The sequence below is a fragment of the Parasteatoda tepidariorum genome, chromosome 8, assembly GCF_043381705.1.
Source record: "Parasteatoda tepidariorum isolate YZ-2023 chromosome 8, CAS_Ptep_4.0, whole genome shotgun sequence".
In the NCBI taxonomy this organism is placed as follows: Eukaryota; Metazoa; Arthropoda; class Arachnida; order Araneae; family Theridiidae; genus Parasteatoda; species Parasteatoda tepidariorum.
Window position 1 is genome coordinate 43,626,560 of NC_092211.1, and position 26,805 is coordinate 43,653,364.

Sequence of the window (26,805 nt, forward strand, 5' to 3'; positions counted from 1 at the left end):
ATTTTACGTCAGCAATATGGTAGGCGTGAGCCGGTTGCAGAATTCGTATCGAGACCAGGCGTAGCTGGGATTTGATCCCAGATCATCTCATTCAGAGACGAATGCTCGATCCCTTTAGCCACCGCGGCTCAAATTCTATCCTATTTAATCTTATTTTATATTCGCCGTTGAACGGCCGACACAATTTAATTTTTACGACTATTAATGTTCTACTCCGTATCCTAGTAATTTTTAACCCAATCCAGAAGACAAAGGAACTCCTGGATCAAGCATTGTAGGAAATTTGCATTCATGGAGGACTTTTTGATGAAACTAGCCAGGCGCATGCCATTAAAAGATAGTTGGAGAGAGAGAAACAAAATCAAACATCTAGTCTTAACCCAAAGAATCAAACTTTAACAAAAACCATGATAGACGAATGCACTCTCCATTGTGCTAGTTAGGTGGGTTTAAATAGTTAAAATCAATATCAAATACTAAAACCTCTTTATTAAATAAAAAATTATGAAGTGCTTCACATGAAAATTAAACTTTTAACGTCCTTAAAAATTTTATTAATCAATATTGATTGATTTCCTAATATTTTTCTTCTCTTATAACATCATTAACTTTTAACACAGTAACGCAATTCTATGTAACTGAAAATTCTTGCAAAATTAAATGCAATTCTGAAAACAAATAGAGGAGATAAACAAATCAGTATTAGAAAAAAATGTTGAACATCTCTTTAAACAACTGAATACTTAAAATGCTAAAAGATGTTTAATATGATGTTTTGATTTCTTTAATGATATCATTTACCATGAAGTGAAGTAACTGAATTTGAAAGATATATCGAAAAAATTTGAAAGATAGAAAATAGTTATATCAAAATCTATCAGAGTCGCTATCAGCAGATACATTAAATCTATCAGAATCAATGGCAAAATTTATCAAAATCAATACTCAGAGAAATGCCAACAAATTATAATCAACCAAAATGCCAAAACCAAAGATCTAAACATGCCGTACAAGTAAGAAATAAAACACATTAACTGTTTACATTAAAAAAAATAAATAAATCGGACTTAAACAGGTAGCAAAATTTAACTATATCTCACTGGATAAATATACTATTTTTTTAGAAAATTTGAAAGTACCCATACATATAAAACAATTTTCTATCACTTCTTATCCACTAGATATTTTTAACCATTTATTGATTTCTTTCAAACCCAGATTTTCATGGAATTTATACTAAATTAGATTTGAGTATCAAAGAGACGATCTTTTACAAATATTTCTAACTAACTCGATATACTATTAGAACTAACGTAAAAAAAAGAGGAACAATTCAGTAAACCCTTTTCAAACAGCACTCGAGATTATCAAAGATTTATTCTTTAGTCCATAAATCACTTTCCTGATTCATTTCAAAACTGATAATTTTGAAATATATTGATAGTTTTGAAATGTATGGAATATAGAAAATGAGTATTTTTTGTACCTGTTTAATGTAGTATTATCACTGATTAAAAACAAAGCTGCGTTGAATGATTGAATACTGCAATACACTGCAGCCGTTTGAGTTTTAAGCACAAAAAAAGTTTCTTGCGAGTTGTAATTTTTGCTTAGGGATGTGAGCAATTCCATCTTCAACAACAATTTGCCATTTAATGTGCAATTTTTCGTTGTATCGACGCGAATAAATGAAAATTTGATGTTACAATATCAGGCGAGAATGGTGGATGTCGCAGTATCTTTTATCCTAATTCCTAACTTTTTTTTTTTACTTTCTGATCAATGGAAATTGGATAAATAAATATATCTAATTTTAATTTAATATTTAAGTTATTTATGAATATTAAGCTTAATATTTAGTTATTTATGAGAATAATCTTAATCTTATCTCTAATCATAAAATTTCTTTGGCACAATTTAGAAGCACACAAATAGCTCATAAATTACTAATGACTATCGGAATCTGTATTACTTTTCTTTTCACTTTCCTGATACTTTTATATTTTCTTCCACACCCTAATTTCAAATTGGTGAATTAACCAAAATTCATTAGTTTGTATTAAAAGGCAAAAAACCCAGCAAAAGGCCAATGAATCCTTTTTTATCAATTAGTAGTTGCAAATAGTTTATAATATTAAGCGTTCAAATTGTTAGCAAAAATATTGAATAATTTTTTCTTAACGTAATGGAAATCTAATCAAAGAATGGTCAAAGCGTTAACAAAAATATTAAATTTTTTTTTATTTGACGTAAAAGAAATCTATTCAAAGAATGTTCAAAGCGTTAACAAAAAATATTCAATTTTTTTTTAATTTAACGTAAAAGAAATCTATTCAAAGAATGCTCAAAGCGTTAATCAAAAAATATTCAATTAATGTTTTTTTAACTTAAAAGAAACTTATTCAAAAAATGTTCAAAGCGTTAAAAAAATATTCAACTATTTTTTTTTTTGTAATGCAAGAGAAATCTTTTCAAGAACTATTCCGTTAAAACGTATTCTTACGCTAAGTATTCAATTTCGTCGTGAGACTATTTATTTAGTTTTGACTGTTTCATAAATTGCGAATCAAATAAAGTGTTTAACTGTAATAATTTATCAAACTGATAATTTCCATTGTGCAAATATATTACACTTAATGAAGGTAATGAATCCATTATGAGTGGAATTCTCTAAGAATATTAATAATTATGAATAGAAGTAACGAGTTCGCCCCATTAATTCAAGAAGTTACACTCAAAACGGTTAAAAAAATATCCCTTAAATTCGCTGGTTTATAAACTTATCTTTGTACCTGAAATATAATTTTACAGTCTATAAAAACGAAGAAAAAAGTTGTATTAGCGTCATTAAATTAATGCTAACATAAGATTGTTCTCCCTCACACACATTTTTCGTTCGCAAATGACCTCGTTATCACGGAATTATAAAGCAAAATAACCAGTCTTAAAAAAATAAAAACATATATTTTATCACGTAAATGAGCATCCATTAGAAAAGTTCAAGAGTGACAAACTTAGAAAAAGAAACTTAGATAGAAAAGCCTAGCGAACTGAAATATTGCTTTTATGTATCTGAAGTAACTTTCATATAACTGAAAGTAAGATTAACGAACAAAGATATTTTGCTGTATATCTGAAATAAAGTTTGTTTAGTAAGTTTAATTTCATTTCCCGTTTCGTTACACGATAAATTTGACCATATTCTGGTAGTTGTGACCATATTTATTTTCTCTGTGTATCAATTTTGATCAATTTTGTTTTCAAATCAATTTTGAAAATTTTGTTTTGTTCAGATATCTATGTTATACTTTTAAAAGATTATTCCTAGATAGTAAGGAATTTTATTTCAAAATGTTGTATCTGCGGTTTCTTTTTAAATGCACAACAAAGTTGACTGGTGAATCGAAATTCCTACAAAGCAGAAATGTTGCAGTGCAATATTAATATCCATTGAAGATGAATACAGGCAATACAATGCAATATAAACAAATATATAAATTCTTAGCTTTCGTATACTTCGTATAACTTCTAATACTTTTTTTTTTCTTCTGTATGGTGAAATTCTGAAATGCAACAATTTTTAAATGATGATGCGCAGTGTTTTTCGATTCAATCTCAATACAAAAGGGATGTTTATGCAAGGTCAATGCAAATCTCATTGTTTCAATAAGGATAAACTAGAATACTAGAATAGTTAAAATTAACATTACTTCAATAAGGCACTGTTTATTTACTAATCATATATAAATGTTAGGGTTATTAGTTTGGGTTTTGTGATAAAGTTTTCTGTTATGTTAACATCAACCTCACGATGCTATGTGGATAAATTTTAAAAAATAACAATAAGCGCATTGTTGAAACTAATTACTAAAATCATGTTGTTCAATGCATAAATCATAAGAAAGTAACTCAATTATGCCCCGATGAATTTTAAAAAAAATTCACAAGTATGCAGTCAATGAAACTAATTATTTAATTGAAGTAATTCAACTTATTTAACAATCATAGAAACAAAAAAATTCATAAATACGAAAAAATGAATTTAATCTTTAAACCCAAAAGATTAAAAAATATTCAAGAAAGATTTCAAACAGTTCGGGCAATATTTCACAATATGAGCAATATTTAACATTGTTTATAACTCTGTATTTCATATTGGTAAACTTTTACATAAGTGATTCGACAACAAAAGGACAGTTAAATATTGTATTTTTCCGCAGGTATGTGTAAAAATGAAACTATTTTCATTTTTTCACTTTTAGTGCTTATAATATTAGTCAATCAAGAATTTTGTGAAACATTTAGGGGAACAATATTGAACAGATTAATTAATTCATTTCAGACATTAGCTGTGGAAAGAAACCGTGGAAACATCCAAATGGTTAAGGAAATAAATATAAATATCAGTTCTTTTTAATAAATAACTTAATTATACAGTGGAAATTTAAAAAAAAAATATGTTAATTAATTAATTTTGTATTTATCATGTTTTCGTTATTTATGTTATAATTATGTTATCCAATAATAACAACATTTTTGGCATTACTTCTTAATAATAAATTGAGCACACTTGAATGTTATTAAGTAAATTTACCTAATTATTATGTAACACACAATGATTCTTTTTCTATTTAAAAAGCTTAACTTTTCGCCTTTTCATAAAAGCTCTTCAGATATTATCATTTATCAAATTTATAATCATGCATTTTACAACAACTGTAAATACTTAGTTAGGAATTTCTTCTGACCGAATAAAACTTCAAGTAAATGCTGGCGTAGGAAAAAAAAACATTATTTTGCTAACATTAAACTTGATCTGTACTTTTCGATTTGAAACCACAGTCCGCGAAATCTGCTTTAAAATCTAGAATCTACTAAATCAAGCGTATCAATCCTCTACCATTTTGATTGGAGAACCATATTATTATTTTAAAAATATGAGCTGTGCGCCAGGACACATCATCTGATTAGAGTTACGTAATTTTCTTATCGATTTGAAAGCTGAATACAGCACTAGTGGTCAAAAACTAGGATGTAAAGAATGAGTTATGCGGTCTGAAAAGTTCAGCTGCAGAGCCGGAATTCTTCAAAAATATTTTTGATTTCATTATTATATTTAGTGTCTACTGCTTCTTTGCTTGAAATGAAAAAGAACAATTATTGAAATAAATTTCATTCCAAACGTAATTTGTAAAATACTGAGCAGCTTGATTGCTAAATAAATATTTCAGCGAGGAAATTATTATAGCTTTTCTAATGAAATTTTTAATTCATTATTTTCCTTTTTAAAAGACCGTATTTTTTCATTCAGCCTAATAAAGTTCTAAAATATCTACTGTTTGTAAAAAAATTAAAATAAAAATATTAGGAACAGCAATATCATACTGTACTGTTACTTTGAATCAGTTGAAATTAACAACCTTACATTTTTTGTTTGTGTTTTATTAAGTTTTTAAGCATAACTTTTAAAGTATACTAATATGACTTAAATTATTATATTAATAATAAAAATTAATTAGTATTTTGAATCAATCATTTAATTTAATTCATAAATTTATACTAACAAATGAAAGTAATCATTATTCTTATTAATAAATATAAAGCTAATTGAAAATTTGATTTTTTTTAATTTTCATAAAATTTAAGTGAGTACGGAACCAAAATAAATCAAGTAAATAATTGGTATGCAGTTTTACGAACATGGCTTGACCTATTGATTAAGCAAATTAATTTGTATTTATCATCATATGCTTAGTATTAATTATTAAACTTATGCTAATGATAAAAATTAAGCCGTATTTTTGGAAATAAGTACAATATTTACTGTAACTTTTAAACACCAAAAAGATTAAGAGAAACTATTGAAAAAATTTATATAGAAACTAGATTCTTCTTTTCTTATAATTTTTGAAAACGCTAGAAAAAAAACATTAAATAAATAATTTTAACCTTTTATTACAAAATGTTTTCAATTGACTAAGAAAAAGGGAAAAAAATCTTCAAATCTGAATAATTATCAGAACATATAAGAACAATTTTAAATACATGTGGTTTGCACAATTTTAAATATGATTTGCAAAATTTTTAATACATGTGCTCTGAATAACATTGACTACTACAATTATAGGTAAATATAGCAGTTCAAGGTCTAAGCTGATTAATTAGATTATAATATATCCGATTTATTTATTTATATAATCAGCATAAAACAACACACCCTTTAACTCATTTCAGCTGAATCAAATCATCGCTGAATTGAATTAAATCATCGTTAACATATCAAACAATTGTTATTAACAAATTCAAATTCAAATTGCTACCATTACTATTATTATTATTATTATTATACTTATTATTAACAAATCTAAATTAAAAAATATTAATAATTTATTAATTAGTAAATTTAAATTCAATGATTCATTAATCTCTTTCAAACAAATAGAAGCAGCCTTTGAGTTCATAATTATCATCGCTATCTGAAAAATTCTAGCAGTTGTAATTACGTACGGTAACAAGAATATTCGAACAAAGACATTCCAAATTACAAGTAATGTGCTGGGTTAAGAGCTTTGATTTACATAATGTTATTCTCTCAATGATTTTGAATGCTTAGACCCTTAATGTAAACATGGAATAACAGATAATTTATCGAAAGTCCTTGCTCTCTGTTAGATATTTTATGCCCTTGTGAACATATTATCGTAATTCTTAAACAGGATTGCACTATTCTATCACACAACGGAATTTTGATTCAATTTAGTAACTATAGCAAAAATTTGAACCACATCATAGTTCAAGGTACAGATATTATTTTGAATCATTTTGACTGAAATTACAGTGCAATTTTGTAGAAACTTTGTAGTAATTTAAGTTCATAGCATAGTGAACTACTCACTACTAATATACTATATTTTATAACCATCGCTGAACAGTCGACCCAGTTTTGGGGTTTACGACTTCTAATGTAAGCCTTTGCCTAACGTAACCTTTGAATTTTGAACCCAATCCAGAAGACAAGGGAACTCCAAGATAAAGGAGAGTTTTGGGAGTGTTTTGCCTTCGTGGAGGACTTCTTGATGGAACTAACCCGCATTTGCGTTACATGGAGAGGAAGATCACGATAACCTGCCAGGTTTAGCCTGATGGCAAAGGGACTCTATCCCATGATCCGTCAACCACTGAGGATATTTCACGTCAACACTGTGATCGGTGCCAGCCGGATGCCGGATTCGCATCGGCCAGCCATTGTGGGGATTCAAACCCGATTCCCCTCATTGGAAGGTGAACGCTCTATCTCCTGAGCCATCGTGGCTCTACTATAAACTATATATATATATATNTATATATATATATATATATATAACCGTCGTTGAACAACAGATCCAATTTTATCGGTTTACGACTGCTAATGTTCAACTCCGTAACCTTCTAATTTGGAACCCAATCCAGAAGACAAAGTAACTCCTGGATCGAGTACTGGGAGAAATTTGCTTTCGTGGAGGACTATTTTTGATGGAGCTAGATCGCATTTGCCTTACATGGATAGGAAAGCCACGAAAACCACCCACGGTTAGCATGACGGGTAGGGGACTCTAACCCATGATCCATCCTCCACAGAGGATATTTCACGTCAGCACTGTGGTCGGTGCAAGCCGGATGCGGAATTCGTATCGACTGGGATTCGAACCCAGTTCGCCTCATTGGAAGGCGAATACTCTATCCCCTGAGCCATCGCGGCTCACTATAAACTATATGGCTTTATGCTGTAATTTCAGCTGAAACTATATATCACTTATAATTAAACTAATATTACTAATGATCACACACTAAGCAGCCATGACCAGGCACGTAGCTCCGCTTTTCAGGGCCCTTTGTTATGGCAGTCAAAACTCGACAGCCATGTAAATGTGACTCCATTCTGACTATGTGGACATCACCTGAGCAGCTATTCTTTTCTCCAAGCTTCCATACCACAACTAACGATACGACAGATAAAGCAGCTACGCATATTAGCCAGGAATTTAGCCGACTGTCAGGATCGAACTCGTTTGCTTTATGCCTTCCTTTATTACAGTGAGTGACGCCTTAATGAAGGTAATTGCGAACATTGCCTTGCAATTTTCAAGTTGTTTTTTATTGATTATTTCAATTGTATATTTTGACCAGTTACAGAATTGTATAAATTTAAATATAAAATTAGTATAAAAACTTGAAAGTATAAATAAAACCTATTAACACTATAATAATTGTAATACTGTAACTAAATATACTTATCATAAGATGTTTTGTAACAGGTAGTATATGATTTTTTAAAAAAATATAGTAATATAAATCCACTTTAGGTTTTAAGCCTTTCATTTTGATTAATCATCAAAATTGAAAAAGTAAAAAATAAAAATAATAATATTAAGAAAGGATGATAAACAAATTTAGCAGTAAATGCCATTGAATAAGAATACCTATGAATAAATAAATAATTTATAGCAAATACCAACAATATTTTTATAAATTTTTCGTTGATGACAAAGATATCGTGAATTTTTTATAAATATATTCCTCAAATGTCATAATATTTCAATGATTTATGCTGGTTGCTGCTGCACCGTTAAAAATTCCAATTCAATTTACGGTAAAAAGTATGGGCATCATGGATCCCTAGCCAAATTATTAGACGCACTATAAGATTTTAAGTAAAATCTTAATTATCAGGTGATACTATACAGCTTTACTGTATTTACGTGACTGAAACCGGTTGGCACTAGTTTACATTCGTGTATTAATTGGTTAAATTAGACGATATATAACATAAATTCGACGATTGTATAAATTAGACGATTAGATTATATAAATACAGAATATTTAATATATCAGATATTATATTAAAATGTTATAACAATTAGCCCATACTATTAGACGCACTGTAGTTTTTTTAATAATTACATGTTTTGCACGAGTTTATATGCAGTAATTTTGTAATTAAACATACATGTAATAGATTTTTATTCAGGAGATTTTTTTATATACGTCCAATTTGTATTTATTTAGAACGTATTGCATTACAAATGTTAATCAATTGATACACTAACGTAAACAAATACAAACCGGTTTTAGCAGCGTAAAAACAATAAAGCTGTATAGTATCACCTGATAATTAAGATTTTACATAAAATCTTATAGTGCGTCTGTTAATTTAGCCAGAGACTGTACAAGAAATTTCTTCCTCAGCAAAATCAATTTTTATCGTAAAAATCTATACCATAATTTTTACGGTAATATTTATTTAATTACACTGATTCAGAGAATTTATAGTAAATACTACTGTAAAAATTGCAGTAAACCAGATTCTTTATTCCATAAAATTTTTACTGTTGAAAGTATTCGCACCCAAATTGCAGGTACTTTTTACCAATATTTGATCAGAAATTTTTTTACGGTTTACCCATGCAAGAGTTTTCACTAAAATATTTTTAAGTATAGTCAATAAAGAACAGTTCATAGATAATTAATTAACTATTAAGAAGTTAATTATATACATGACATCCTCTTTAAAATGAATAAATGATTAAATATCTAATAAATTAATATCTGATTGCAATTCAATATCCAGAATTTAATTAATATCACATAAGTTCTCACCTTAATTTTGCTCAGGTACTTTCTTGGCGGCAAATATTTTTAAGTATAGTTAATAAAGAACAGTTCATAGATAATTAATTAAGAAGTAAGAAATTAATTATGTACATGACATCCCCTTTAAAATGACTAAAAGATTAAATATCTAATAAATTAATATCTGATTGCAATTCGATATCCAGAATTTAATTAATATCACATAAGTTCTCACCTTAATTTTGCTCAGGTACTTTCTTGGCGGCCTTTTTACAAACAGGTATCCCTGCTTGACGACGTCACCAACGGGAAAGCTTAAGGGAGGACTACACTGAAAATCACTAGCCATCACAGAAATGTCATTTTAGTCTCAAAAATTTTTTTAGTTGATTTCGTTTTTAACATAAACAACTTGAAATAAATTTATACAATTTATAACATTCTCACACTTTAAACTCTTTTTAATAGCACCTTATTAAGCTCTAACTAAGGGGATCAAATGATCAGTTAAGTTAGCATGATCAGTTGGGATCCCAAACAATCTTCACACTTTCTTGGAGCCAGTGTAATCCAATGCACATACAGTTTTTAAGTACTGCACTTAGCTTTGGATATAATCCTGCTTAGTAGTGAATTCATTGTATAGGAAATTTTCCCGTTTTATATACAACGGGAATAAAAAAATGTGAAAGAAAAATATATTTCAGTGCGATACTAGCATGATAATCTTCCAAAATCGAGAGTTAAAATACATTGCCTTATATATATAGGAAATTATGATTCATGGAATATTTTGCAAATGTTTATTGAAAGTTTTTTTTTACTCTGGAAGTAATGGTTTAGTGCATTTTCCTTTTACGCATTAAAATTATCCAGGGGTAATTTAATTCGTACTTATTGGATTGCTTAGTTAAGGAAAGTTTGGAAACTTTCATGCAGAGAAATAAACACATGCTATGAAATCAATAATCTGCTTCTCGGCTTCTCTTAGTATTCTGAACTTCTAGATCAAAATGAGAGAAGTGATGAGACTTTAGTCCGGCTTGGGAGTTTTAGATTCACGATCGCCAACCAGAATCCAATATCACGCCAGAAATCTCGCCAATATAGAGAAGTCATCCAACTCAAAGTAGTACAGAATACTAATTAACTTCTTTTTTAAAAGTATAGGTACGCAATAAAAACTCTTTAGTTAGAGAAGAACTGTATTTATATTAGATAAAAAGGCGATTCGAGAGGAAAAATTGTCAGTTAAAGGATTATTTTCAGATTAAGACGACGTCTATTGTCTGCAAGAATCGAATAAAGGGTTTTTAAGGAAATAATGAAGCCTTTAAAAAATAAGACACAAATTAAAATAACAAAAAATAATCTGAATATATTTTAGAAAAATGTTGAGTACTTATATAGGTTAATATTGTACAGATATAGGAGGATTATTTTTGGTTTAGGTTGATATCAATTTCTACGAATAATTGTAAGAAAAACAAGATTTGATGCAATATTAAAACTTTAAAAAATAATACCAAGTAAAAATAAATATAAATATCTACCATATTTTATCTTACACTATCTTTTATAAATATTGATAAAAAACCTAATATATAATAATGTAAACTATATATAGGTATAAAATAATTTCAATTAAAAAGTAATACTTTGTAAAAGGGGTCATGTATTTCAATAGCAGACTCTCTCTAACTTCCGAAGATTGATATGCAATTTCATATGTTTTGCTTACATAGTTTGAGTGTCTCAAATAATTGTTACTAAATTTATATTTTTTGCTTATATAGTTTGTATTTCTCAAAAATTGCTATGCAATTTTATATGTTTTGCTTACATAGTTTGGGAGTCTCAAAGATTGCTAAGCAAGTCTTTTTGTAATTTGTTTCCAAACCAAGCTATCTACACTCACTACTATGTTAAACCCATTTAGAATGTGTTACGGCTTAAAATGTTAAGAATTAAAATCAATTAGTAAAAATTTTGAAACTAATTCCTATTTAAAAATTATTTTTTAGTGACAAGACAAATGTTTTAAATGAAAAAAATTAAAATGAAATTAAAAAGCATGCAAAAGAAGAACTTACGGAAACAAAATAATATTTATATTTTATAAAACAACATGTGTGATGTAATGTCTCAGGTCACGTCTTTCATAATAGCTCTAAGCACTTGCATGTCGTTTTTGATAATACTTAAAAAACGTAACAGTAAGACTAATAATCATTATTATTGAACCTGCATACGTATAATTAAAGCAGAATATAGAACACATTGTTTGTTTGTCCCGCCGTGGACTGATCGTTAAGACACGGTTCCCAGCAGATCACCGAAGTCAAGCATCACTGGCTGCGGTCAGTGTGCGGGTGGGTGACCACTTGGATCAGTCTGCATAGGGACCGAGGGTATGCGGTATTAGTCCTCGTTAAACTTTTCTACCGTAAAGTGCTCGACTTCGCGTGCAGGTTGTCAAGCTACCGAAGGGGGGTGCCATTCCCTGCTCAGAGGATCAAAATTGTGATGGCATGTCTTCGGATCATCCTCAGGGATGTTTCCCAGATCGTCGCCAATAGCCCATTGTGCAGCTCTAGAGCAACGTAAATGAACTACAGCAGCATTGTTTGTTGATACAAACTAATGGCCTTTAATATTTCAGTTTTTCCCAACTTGTAGCTCAGTTAATTTCAGATTTTCGTGTAGACACGAGAAAAGAAGTTTCATTCAGAAATTTAAAAACAAGTACATTTACACTTTAGTGTTTATGACAACTCACGTGCTTTATATTTGAATTCCTTGTTTCTAACTTGAAAAACAATTTTTGAATTGTGCTCTTTTTAAATTGCACTTTTAATGAAGAAAACTTTTATAACTACAAAACTATTATTCTAATCAACTCGAATTTTAACTCATTAAATTCAGTATAAAAATTTTCATCGCAAAATGTACCCAACACGTTCAGATAACCCCAGATTGCAAATTAAAAATTTCATGAAAGTTATTTCTGAAATAATACATTTTATGCATGAAGACACTAGCAACTTCGGAAACTGTTGGTTCAACTGAATAGCGTATAGTTTCGTTCAATTTAGCGCTTATTTCTCCATTTTATTTAATGAAATCAATACTAAGTTTGATATCAAATCAAATAACGGAAACCGGAAAGTCTACGGTAAATATACAATGCGCAGAAAGGTGGATTCAGTAATAAGAAAATCCAGACGATAAGAAAAATATTTTAATGATTTTCCGAAAAAAGAAAGAGTCCTGTCGATGGGAATTCTTTAAGATTTCCATTTATATATCTAGAAAACATTTGAAATGTAATGTATTTTTTTGGTATAAATGTTTTCCTATAGAATTTAAAATTTTAGAACTAATATAAATGATAGATGCCAAAGGAAAGTAAATGGAAATACATAAATGTATTTGTTTAAGAAATCAATTAATCTTTGAAGGGTTTTTTCCGTTCATTATTTAAATATGATTTTGTGCTATTCAAGGAAAATACGACTTAGTCATTAAAATTTGAACAATATTTCTATTTCGTTCATTGTTAAAATTTTCATATTAAATTTAAGGTAAAATGACAGTTTGCAGCCTGTCTATCCAATTAACCATAAAGTTTACGGGTAAAGAAATTTTTTTTTACCTTTATGGTATTGAAACCGTTTACAACTAGTATGGTGTTAAAACTGGAAAATTCAAAACTATACGGTTTTTCAATCATTTACGACTAACATAGTTTTAAAACCATAACAACGAAATTTAACTGAGCATTGGAGATAGATTATTTGTTAGGTGATAGGCACTGGAGTTATGTTGTATCAAATGTACTCTAGAATGTGGCTTAATTAGTTTATATGGTAATTTCACCAATCGTAAGAGATTAGAAAAACTGTTTTTTTCTGCGTTAAGCAGATTCATGGAGCTGCCATCTACACGTGAATGACAGTATCGTATTCCAATATTCCATGGTCACAAATCGGGAAGGTCTGGGCACTGAAACTCTTCATGTGTTGAAAGAAATGGAAGAAATATTGTGGTGTCAACGCTGAGACCTGAACCCCCATTTCGTCAGCCATGAGTTTGCCCCCTCGGCAATAATATACACCCAGCTACAAGGAACCAAGTTGCTTCATTTGATGGGCCTAGTTGGTGCGATGAAATTCCGGTTGTTCAGCCGTATTAGGTGAAAGAACGGTATTTCTCGCAGTTAACAGTTCAAATAGCATCTTATTTACGGTTATTTGACTGTTTTGTTTGAATATGGTGAAATAAGAATTAACAAAATTGTCATTGAACCAATTCTTATGATAAATTCCTAACAGAGTATTAATGAACTAAATATCAATCAAGTTTATTAACTTATAGTTAAAATACTAGCTACCTCAAAATAACAATGAAATACTTAACTAGTCACATTTAAAATATTGAATGAAATATATAACGTATGGATTATCATTTGGCTAACCAAAGAAGGTTCGCACGATAATTTTTATAAATGCAAGGAAATATAGTCAGGAAAATATAGTTAGCATATTAGAGAACAGCAGCGTCATCTCATTTGTTGATAGTTTCGTTGATGCTGCTGTTTAGTTCTCAGCAAATTTTAATTTCAATTCCACTTTGAAGAAGAAATAATAGCAAAGCAAACGGTACTGCTGTATGGAGATAAAAAAAATCCTTGTAAAATTACCGCACTATAAGGTAATGGCATTTATAATTAAAAAATGGTAAACAAAACCGAAATATATGGTATAATTACTCATTTTGTAGTTTTTTCGTTCATATGGTAACTGTTTATCAAAAATTCTTTTTTTTCGAAAATTATAGATCTTATATCCACACATTTAGTAAAAATACAAAATCGAAAATTAAATTTGGCCGAATAAATTGCTCTGCTATTAGGTATCGTGATAAAATTACTAAATTTTACCACATTTACCAAATTTCATCTCATATTATAAAATCTCATTTTACTTTCAATTTTTGCTAAAATTATTACCAAAACGTTTCGGTAAAAATTACTGCGTATTTGGCGTTGCCATAAGGCCAGAAACGTTAAATTCTACTATATTCTAGGTAGTTTAGGCCATTTTTTTCTCAGTGTAGAGCTTATCAATTACGAATTCTTTACGATTGTACCCCACATGAAATACAGCAGATTTTAAAAACAATTTCAGCACTCATATTTGTCAATAACTGTAGTAAAGCCAAGTTTGAGGGGAAACTATAACTGATACTCTTGGTAAAGAACTGTTTTACTGTTTTGTTTAATATCTCATTGGAAGGTAGAAAATAAATTAAATATTACTTATAAATAAATTCATAAATTAATTTAATTAAATTAATAAACTAACTTATAATAAACTAACTTAATTAAATTAATAAATTAACTTAATTAATAAATAAATTAACTTAAATAATTTTATTAAAATTGTTTCCTTTACGGTTCGTTCCGTCCGGGACAGTGATCTATTTTCCTGACTGTCCCACTGATAACAGGTGCTGGGCACTGTTGAACTTTCCTGATTGTCCCACTGACAATAAGTGCTGTAAATTGCTACGTTTCTCTGATTATCTCACTGACAATGGGTGTGGGACATTGTTCCATCTTCTTGATTGCCCCAGGCGTTTTATCAGGTGTTTATTACCAACCTTTATTTTACTATTGGTTTTCAAATAGTAATTTTAATAGCTAATGCAGTTTATAGCTAATAGACTTAGTTTTTTGTTAGTTAAATAAGTATGCCTTCAAAATTTAATAGTTAAAACGATTTTGACAAATATTTTTTTTCTATTTTCTCGCATTGTGACGAAACAAAACTATCTCATAAAGAAAGAAAAAACATTTTTTCAACTAATATCTATTTAATGTAATTTTACTCATTAAAGTTATTTAACGATATGTAAATTTTACAAAGAATAAACATGTTTACTGATATCTCGTTAGAATTTCAATAGAGTAGAAAGCTCCCGACATCATAACTTATAAAACTTCCTTCAAAAATCTAATCGGCTCTTCTGATATCTCTTATTCCATCCAATGAAGTCAACACCCCGATTGATGTTAACTCAAATATATGAGTTAAGTTGGTCGAGAGTAAATACTGTTGGAAAAGAGAAATTGATTTAAAGGAGGGGAAAACCCTGAGGAGAAAACAGTTTTCCATCAATTTTAAAGGAAGTATACGTCTTGTTTCTAACATGAAATTTGTGTGTAACGTTTGGAATATAATGAGAAAAATATTGATGTTAATGATTTATATGAAGTTTGAAACGGCGAATGCATTAATGAATAATTGAATGAAGTAACGAGCAATATGAAACTTTAAAACAGCTTTCAAACGTATACGTTAATAAATCAATTAAAAGAAAAATCATTTATTGGTGTCTCGCCAAAAATTTGACTACTTCAAATTAGAAAATTTAAAAAGCTAAATGTGCTTTAAAAAGGGTAAAAAAATCATACTTACTCTTTTTAAGGCACTTAATCATTATGTCAAAAATTATTCAGTGTGATCCATTTTTTGCACACTGTTCATGATTTTAATTTTCGTCAATGCCATTTTCTTGCTGATGTAGCACTTAGTTGTAGTTGTAGTTCATTTACGTCGCACTAGAGCTGCACAATGGGCTATTGGTGACGGTCTGGGAAACATCCCTAAGGATGATCCGAAGACATGCCATCACAATTTCGATCCTCTACGGAGGTGATGTCACCCCCCCCCTTTGGTAGCCCAAGGACCTGCACGTGAAGTCGAGCACTTTATGGCAGCACAGTTTAACGAGGACCAATATCGCACACCCTCGGTCCCTACGCAGACTGATCCAAGTGGTCACTCACCCGCACACTGACCGCAACCAGTGATGCTGGACTTCAGTGATCTGCTGGGAACCGTGTCTTAATGATCAGTCCACTGTGGGACGCGAAGCACTTAACAGCTTGTTGCTAAGTCCTGAAGATTTAGGCTTAAGAAAATTTTTCCATTAGAATCATCAAATATATGATGTGGTAATAGAAAGTATTAATTTGAAAACCAGAGTTTCCGGTAAACTGCTGCCATATGAATGGATGAACTATCAAATGAATGGTTCAATAACAGCATATTTTGGTCTTATAAACCAGGATGATAGTTTTTCTTTACAGTAATGTTATAACGATATAGTACCGTTATTTTTCCAGAATTTTTTCTCCTCGTAGCCTCGAAAGCTTTCGGTATTTTTTTAAAAGAATACTAAACTTTCATTCTATTCCCTGGAGAAAATTAAAACATTTAATTTTTCCCAGTTCCTGTCTATATATATTGCAAATGTTAAAAAAATAATGGATTCAAATCACTATTGAAATCAGATTTTGTGCGTATGCTGTGTAAAATTTGTGCATTATAAAAATTTCAAATAAATGATCTTATTTGAGACATTTATTTGTTCTGTCAGAAACGTAGATGAAAAGTTTCAATCGTTGAGGAAAAAAATAGACGACTTTTCCTGTTTCTGGTACTAAATTTAAACATTTAACTTTTCCCAGCCATCTTCTACATTGTAAATGTTTAAGAACTTTAGAGATTTAAATCGATTTTGAGATTATTTTTGAGTGGAACAGCTTGAAACTCGAATGTAAGTTACGTAAAGTAATCCACAATTTTTTCAGCTAATCAAATCAAAGAATATAATATTAACTATGGCATAATAATCTTCGTATTTCAGACAAATCTGTTACAAAACGCTTATTTATTTCAAAAGTGTCCAGACACTCTAAGAAGGGATAATATGATATTTTCATGCATTGTCAATATTTCGAAATATTAATATGATAATTTAGGAGCATTGATTTACTGAAATAATTTGTTATGAGAATTTAATATTCCGTTAACATCTGAAAACCCTTAAGAAGCTTTGAACTATTAAATTAAAGATTATGTTGCTAACGTATTGAAGAGATTTCAGTACTGTATTAGTAAAGAAAGTTATAAGTTCGATAGATTTATGGAAAATTAAAATGTTATAAACTTTGATTAAAAATTTATAGTGGCATACAAAAAAAAAAAAGAATACTTCACAAAATTGGAAAAAAATGTGCGCAAGGAAGCTTCGAACAATTTAAAGATGAGAAAAACAATGCGGTACCCTTCATATTATTCCAACAACCTATTTCATCTTACGCAGAATAAGTAAGCAGAATAAGTAGAATACGCAGAATAAATACGCTGAATAAGTAGCAGCATGCCGCCATCTTGATGACTGCAACTCGTTTGAGTTTCAACTCTCAATTTATACGGAGTTTCTATTCTCAGTGACACTTTATATTGATCACCATTTCAAAATTCTTGAAGATAACTTAAATTTACTATTTATTCTTTTAATCATTTTTTTCTCTCTCTGAAATTATATGTTTTATTTTTGTTATATTTACTGAAAATAATACATTTTCTATAAATTGAAACTCTCTCATTTCGTTTTTCAAAATCTGCTATAACGTATATGATATTCTTTGCGATTATAACGTATATGATATTCTTTGCTGTCGGTTTTTTTATGAACTTCTAAAGGTGATAAGGTTTGGAATTTAGATCATTATAAATAGTATCAGTGTTCAAAGAAAAAGTTGTTTTTCCCCAATAGTTCAAATCTTTTCCCTCCAAATCCATACCAATTGTTATTTGGTCTTTTATAATAAAAAATTGCTAAAAATTTAAGTACAATAAAATGAATTTTAAAATGAAATCTTGATTAAAATTTTAGATGCAAATAACAAAATTGGAAAAAAAATTAAAATTGCTTGTTAATTAAAATATTAAATAATTTAATAAAGATATATTTGCCACAGTTGAAATATAAAGGATATAATAAATATTAAACAAATAAATTCACTTGAGCAGCATTAATATTTTCGGAAAGATTTCTTTAAAAATACGATAAACTTGTCCTTAATTGTATTATTTTATCATCATCTAATCGGTATTGAAAAAATAAGAGTTAAAGCTATTTAGTTTATATATTTATATAATAGATACATAAGAGTTAAAGCTATTTATTTTTCCCCTTCACCGTACCAAGTCATTATGGTGACTGCCAAATTTATTTTACATAAGGTATTGATTATAATAAAATAGACAAAAATGCAAACATTACGTATGCAAAAATGAGAAAAAAGAAATATTTAAATTTGAATCACTCCCAAATTTATTTTCATGCTTGCAAAATACAAAATAATGAAATTATTTCGGAGGACAAACGCATTTTTCTACTGTCTTATATAAAAGTAATTTGGTTACAATTGCCCATCACTAGCGGCGTTCGAAAACGTGATAATCAAGTATTATCACCGAAGTTAAGTTTTGGCAATTGGTTTTAGATAAGTGCCAAAAATGTTTTTGCATTTTAAAAATTTTTTAAAAACAAAAACGTTTTTTAAAATCGAAAAGTTTTTTTTTAATCTAAGTCGTGACGAATGCATTAGTATTAAAAACAATTGTAGTACATATAAAATTTAAAAAAAATTTATCTGTCCAAGTCAATAAAATGTACTCGAAAATAAAATAAAAAAGTACATAGACCAAAAATATGACCTTTATTACTTTTTTATTATTAGTGTTTAAAAAATGTAAAATCAATGGCATATTTCTTCTCTAAAATAATGTTTTTTTTTGTTTCAACTTAAAATATCAATGCATGAATTCATATTTCGTAGTTTACTGAAACTCAAATTACTTACTAAGTTTCTAAAAGAAAAGTCATAGCAAAAAAAAATTATCATTTCTTAAATGCATGTAAAAAAGTTTTTATACATTTAAAAAAGACCTTTAGATAAGTTTTACATGGCTATAAAGCATCTTTTAATAAAAAAATAAATGGAAAAACTTGTCATCAATATCTGGAAATTAACTTATCTAGTTATGGACATACCATTCGTTTCACACAAACTTTTCATAATCTTGAAAGCAATTTAAGAGGGTACCATGAAGAAAGATTCTTGGCGACGTCTAGAAAAGCAATCGATTTCATCTGGCGATTTAAAAAGAATGAGATTCTTGTCGACGTTTTCACTTTATAAGTAAGAAAAAGAACTTTTCTTTTGATCAGTATCTGTGGCGTATTTCCTTTCTTTTTGCACATTAGTAATTTGATAGGTCTATCGAAATCTTCCTAAGAACAATGAGACTAATTTTGAATGGGGAAAAAACTACGAAGAGCGTATAAGGATGAAATAAAATTTTGAAAAAAAATCATTTTTTCTTTTGCTGTTTTTATCTTAGTATTACGATATTTTTTTTCAATTTTTAAGAAATTTTATGCACAGTAAAAATAATTTCGAAATATTTTTCTTTTTTTAAAAATGGAAGAATTCATTAAAAAATTCATTTATAATTTAATTTAGCTGTATGAAAAATTAAATTAATTTTTATGAAGAAGTTAATTTAAAAATATTATTACTTATTCATACTGAGCGGCAAAAAAATATGAAAAATGTAAAAAAAAGAATTTTTTTATAGTTATTTAATTTTTCGGACATATTAAATTTTTTTTAATCACTAAAATTCTTTGAAACGTTTGAAAAGTGAAGGAACCTTTCAATCTTTCAAAAATGAACCTTTCAAAGATCTGCGGCACACAGAGGTTAAAACATTGAGTAAGGTAAGACACATTTTTTTATGAAACAAGACAGGATTTTAAATCTTATGCTATCTTAATTGAACTTCGTCTTCCTAAACTTCAAAAGATTTTGGAATTCCTAAATCCTATAACCAGAAATAAAAGATATAAAAAAAATAAGTTGGTGAATTACGGACAGTCGAAGAAAATTTTCTCAAATGTTTGTAGCTTTGCAATAAGATTAAATATGGTCTATATATTGTCTATATAAAATATTTACATATTCGTCCCATGTCGTATTATTTTCTTATTTATTAAAAAAATTAATTAGCATATTTTAATAAACATATAATTTCTCTACTATATGAGCCAATAAAATAAAATTTCTTTTTGACTCTTTTGACATAAAATGTCTTTTTAACTTACAAAATTCGTGAATTCATAATTAATTTATTGAAAGCTTCAAAATTATTTTATGCTTTAGTTTCATATAAATTAAATCTGAATCTTTAAATAAGTATAAAGTAACAAGGATTATTTCAGTTTTAAAAAGTTCAATACTTTTATTATAAATAAAAAACGCAAACAAGTACATTCAAGTATATTCAATAGAAATAAATTATATGAATTGAGAGTATTAAGAGCTGAAAACAAAAATAACTAGAATCTGTTTCCATTTTATTATATTCTTTGTTCGAATAAACTTATATCAAAGTTTCGCTAATAACTTCTACATCTGCAATAATTTAGAAACATACTACATATTAATTTTCCCAACTGGCATTGTTTTAAACATGCTATAAGTTGTAAAATGGCTTAAATAGTTTCCCAAATAGTGTTATTAAGTATTATGTACAACATTATACTAATTAATTTATGAAACTACATTCCATTAATCGTTTTAAGTAAGTTTCACTCCTTGCTGCAAATATTAAAGAGATATATGTCAAATCGACTAGAAAATCAAACAAAAGAATTGAATTAGGTTCTTTTGGAACCAGACCAAAATTATTTGGAAAGTGACAGCATTTCCCTTAACACCAGCAATTTAATTTACGTAAAGAAAGATTCTTTGTCTTTCTAATTGGCGCTTATGACTTAATTGCTAAGCTGAAATAACAAAAGAGAACTAGTTTAATGACTTTAAGGAACGATAGAAAAATTAACATTTGGTTGCTAAACCAATTACTTAGCAGCAAAAGTAATTGCAAAGCAAATAACGCGTTTGTTGCTACTTGAACAACTGCTGTTAAAAGCAATTTCAACTTCGTCTTTATTGAAGATTCCAATGCTTCGTTATAACATTTGTTTCAACTGCTTTGAAGCAGAAGAAATTTTTTCTCGTTCAAATTACTAAGCTTTAAAGTTTTTATAGATTAGAATGACTAAAGTTTTATGCCATTAAACAAATATGACTTTATAACTACAAGGATTTGAAATTATTTCTATTAGTTTATTCATTATTGACATTCAATAATGTCAATAATGACCTCCAATTTATTTCTATTTCCACAACTATTTTGCAGTCCATAAACATTCTATGCAAAAATTTTGTCTTCTAAGTAAATATTTGTCTCCATTTGTGTATGTTCAAAACTTCATAGTAAAAAAATTTACATTGTTAGAATTTTTAAGAAAAAATAGTTAAATGACATTTTATTTGAATGTTAGGCTTTCATATTCAACCAAAGCAGTCTAATAACTATTAAAAAAGATGGTTTTCAAACTGTTAACTAACCTAATATGGTTAAACAACAAGAATTTTATTCACAACTAGACCAACCTTATGAAGTCACTTCGTTTCTTGATGATGAGTGCATGTTGTACATGACTACATATACTTTAAAGTTTGTATAAACGATTGAATAGGTATCAACTTGAAAAAAAACATTTTTTTGAGATTTTTGAGACACTATTTAGAGCGTATGAAACCATCATGTTTGTTTAGATTTGGAACAAAGCAGAGATAAATATGTACATTCTGACTATAAATTAGTTTAGCATTTAAATTTATTTTAGCTAAAACTATTAGGTACGATCCATTTTACAAAGACGTGGGTAATTAAATTTAAAACAAATTGAGTTAAAATAAATTTTAAAGAAAGTTTGAGCAGAAATAAAGTTTAAAAGCAAAACACAGAATGTGAGTTATGCTCAATGTTTTAAAACCCTTCCTAATTTACGCAGGTTTAGCTTAATAATATTTTAGATCTGTGGTTATGAATCTTTAGGTTATGTTCGGTTTCGGTTTGGTTATGAACTATTGCGTCTTCAAACACAAAAAATTAAAAATGATTAAAGAGAGAAGTCTTAGGAATAATTTATTTAAAATGCATTTCTAACTATAATTGAAATGCCTAAATCAAATCGTATTTTATATAAAATGCAGACGGAAAGAAATCTGATAAAATTATCACACTGTATAATAAGGACATTTCTAGTAAAACAAAATTTAAACGTCGTATTAGAACACAAAATATATGGTATTTAAACCATTCGACTGGTAATTTTTTCCTTCATATGGTAGCGGTTAACCATACACTCTTGTTTTTACTTCACACATTTAGTCAAAAAACTAAATTGAAAAAAAACTTAACCTGAATAATTCCTATGGCACGCTCTAATGGATCATGATAAAATTACCAAATTTTACTATATTTTCCGAATTCTATCACATATTACTAAACTATATTTTGCTAATTATTAATACTATAATTAATTTTTCCAAAGAGCTTCGGCAAAAATCACTAAACGTTTTGGTGTTTTTATATAGCCACAAATACGGTAAATTTCACCATATTCTGGTAGTTTTGACCACACTTTTTTCAAGTGCATACATTAATATAAATCAAAGTTTTTACATGATATGTTGTATATTTGCCGATTACCATAGATTGGAAAGAAATTAATAAGGGGTGACTTATTTCACGAAGCTACTGGAATTTTTAAATGTTTTAGCTTTATTGTACTTAAGAGAATCTTGTGTCAGTTTTAGCGCAAATTATTAAATTCAAAATTATATTGTAATAATATGAAATAGTAATAATATGATATAGTATGGTAAATATAATATAGTATGTAGGAATTAACCAAAGTATCTTTCCAGACTGTGGCCAACCATGTGTACCACCATTCACGCAAATTTCCACTAAATTACATAAGTATCCAAATGCAGAAAGAGAAACCAGCTCGCAGACATTGCAAATGCAATTTCGAAATTTTACAAAGCAAGGAATAGAGCTTCATAGTTATATTTTACATTATAATTGAAATAAATAGTCAAAGCATACATTAAGATATTGATTGAAGGCTAATTATTTTGATAATAATTACAATTTTTCTGTAGCTTGACCATCCTGATTTCAAAATACTCATATGATTGTCAAAAAATGATAGAATAATAACTGAATGCCTGTTAGAGTTGTCATTGTAAATAAATCGTAGTATTTGTCAAATGAAAAGGCAATCAGGTACGACGCACACAAACGGGCGTTGCTTACAGGTATCCAATTAAATACGATTTAAATCAAATTCTTATGCACAATCAGTTCACTTTTTCTCGAGTTGCAAGTATCAAATTGACATATATCCAAGAAATACACCGATAATAACGAAAAAAGAAAATTAAAGAAAGAATTATGCTAATAGGGTACTTGTAACTCCAGAAAAAGTGATTATGCCTAACCATGTGATTTAAATCAGATTGAATTGATCTGTAAGCGACATCACGTGTGTATGTCGAATCTTATTGGCCTCTACATCTACAAATGTCACGATTTACCACCTGTGACATCACTGTCCGATATCGTAATGTACCCAGTTGTTATAAAAAATATATAAATAATAATTTAGTTTTAGTAATAATTTAAATAACAAAAAGGTTAAAACAACTGTCTCGTCAGATCAAAAAAGAGAGTCTGAAATTACATCAGTAATTGACTACTGGTTAATAATAAGACAGCCATAAGAGCATGACAAAATAACATATAGGGGAGAGTTGGACAAAGCGGGATACCATTATTATTTTTATTTACTACGGAATATCTATTAAGCAGAACCCTACATTATTTTTTTTGTAGCTACAGCATTTATTGAAGCACACAAAAAACGTATTTTTAACTAATTTTAATGACTGTGAAATAGAAGAAAAAAATTAATTTCTAAACTCTTACATATCCCGTTTTAGCATACCTGGGTTGGATAAAACGGGATAGGGTTTACAATGTTTAATTTTTTGCATAAAACTAAGTGAAAAGCATAATTAACTGACAGAGAAAAAATTTCTATAAATTATATTCATGTGATTTTACTGTTCTAACACTTTTATATAGTTTGTTCTTTTATAAGTAAGTACACAAAAAAATATGATGCTACATTTGCTTTTAAAGACTGCGAGTTTTCAAACATGAAGGCTTATTTCCGCAATTTTCATTGTCGAGATGTGCCTTGTGCTCGTAAGAGAGATTTCTTAGCAGCTTTTTCTTCAATTCTCTTGGTTCTTTTTTGTAGTTTAATAATCCTTTCCTTTTCTTCCATTTCTAATTGAATTTTATTTCTAATTCACTCCATTGATGTCGCAGCATCCCTGAAAGACTCTTTAATAATCAAGTATTTAAATTCTTCAGTAAACAAAGAGAAGAATTCTTTTTAGAATCGAATGTAAATTAAATTGAGTAATTTAGAAAATTACGAAGTTTATATATAAAAAAGCTGAAGTCTTCATCAGAGAAATACATTACAATTAGTTCTAAAGAAAGATGTGAAATCCTAGAGTCGAAAATAAAATGCCTAATAACGAACGTTAATAAACAAGTTTTGCATTACTATATAAAGAGACTAAATTTTACAAAAATATATATAGCTAATATAAATAAGCTGTTCAAAAAGTCTAGGCCTACATATGGCTATTTTAAAATGTAATAATCCAACAAATAAATAGGTGGCTAAAACGGGACATGAAAAACTCTATCCCATTTTATCCAACTCATAAGTGTCCCGTTTTGTCCGACTCCGACACTTTTTGAAACAAACATGGCTGCTGCCTAAATGTGAAAAGAAAATTAGATAGACTGCACATAAAAATATTGGTAAATAAATGATTAATCAAATTTAATACTCACCGGAATTTTATTCCCATATATGTAGGCAGTACAATATAAAAAACAACGCACGTAAATGTAAAAAATGGCAAGAAAATAGAATAAAGAAGTTCTGAGATCTACAACTTTCTATCAAATAGTGATCTCGAGACGGCCGGATCATCACGACCGAATAACGCGTTTCTGTCGTTGTCCACTATATAGCTGCAATAGTCTGGTCCCTTGGAGACGTATCCCGTTTTGTCCGACTATCCCGTTTTATCCAACTCTCCCCTATATATTTTTTTTCAAATTAATGGAAATTGAATTAAATACCAATTCTTATATGCAAATTATATCCTGAAAATATTTATTATTTTATTCATTTTATTAATATCAGGAAATATTTCCTTTAAACTTTTAAATTTACAAAACCATATACTTTTAAACTTCCAAGATATTCAAAAACGCAGAAAGCAGTTTTTGTTTCAGATATCTGTATATCTCGAGGCTTTTGAAAAGCATCGATAAAATCTTACGTGGATCTAAAATGTTGAAAGACAGAGAGGACATTTATATTTTTCATGTTGAGAATCAAAGACAAGTTCTAAGAAAATACAGAAACAGAGCGGTTACAATCAACAAAAAATATGTACCTTTCGACATCAAACAGAAGAGTGTTTTGCGTCTTTAGGGAGCTTTCTTTTGATCTTATACAATAAATGCACTCTTTTTATTTATTGTACTACTTTGCACATTGAGATTAAAGATGAAATGTATAGTAATATTTTTTTACTATACTGTTTCGGAAAATTTCGATGTAACATTAAATTATTTCTCATTCACTCATTTACAATTTGCAGGGCCATCCAACTAAAGATGTATAAACATGATACTTAACATGAATTTGTTGCAGTAACTGCTTTTTAAATATAACGATACATGTTTAAAAATGCTCTGTCTAATTTAGGTCTTTATGTATAAACACGCACAAGCGTAAATATTCCTCAAAATAATGTTAGTAATATTGCAATTAGTTAATATATATGTCTCTCTCTCTCTCTCTCTACATATATATATATTAATTCTGAACTACCCTTTTATTTTTTTGAATTTACAATCCTTTTTTTAAAATTTTTTTTATTTTATTTCGATTTTATTATATAATATTTTTATAAATGTATTATGTAACACATTTTTAGCTCTCTTTCTTATTTATTGTATTGTTTTTTTCCCAACCAAATCTTGTCTAGTTTCAAATTGACTAAAACTGACTAAATTTATTTTCTCCAAAATGTGGTCAGAAATGTTTTTTTTAGGGGGGGGGGTAAATTTAATAGTTAACATTGCATGCACTTCTATAAAAAAAAGATTACTTTAATTTTTCACAAATTGAAGTGTAAAATTTAACTTGTATTTCAATAAAATTTTAGCTTTAGTTTTTGGTTTTAGGAAAAATTTATAATTAATAAAATATATAATTTTAGGGGTGAAGCAATAAATGGAGGATTTGGAT

At 28.4% G+C, this 26,805-nt stretch overlaps 1 protein-coding gene across 2 annotated transcripts in view; it reads right to left on the bottom strand.

Moving 5' to 3' along the window:
- Window positions 1-10,636, bottom strand: part of LOC107451933 (insulin receptor substrate 1) — a 94,709-nt gene extending 84,073 nt beyond the window's left edge. For both annotated transcript variants that reach the window (XM_016068177.3, XM_016068176.3), the window contains exon 1: window positions 9,845-10,636. In XM_016068177.3, the coding sequence (XP_015923663.1) occupies window positions 9,845-9,958 (114 nt within the window). In that variant the 5' untranslated portion in view covers window positions 9,959-10,636. The remainder of the gene's footprint in view (window positions 1-9,844) is intronic.
- Window positions 10,637-26,805: the final 16,169 nt, after the last annotated feature.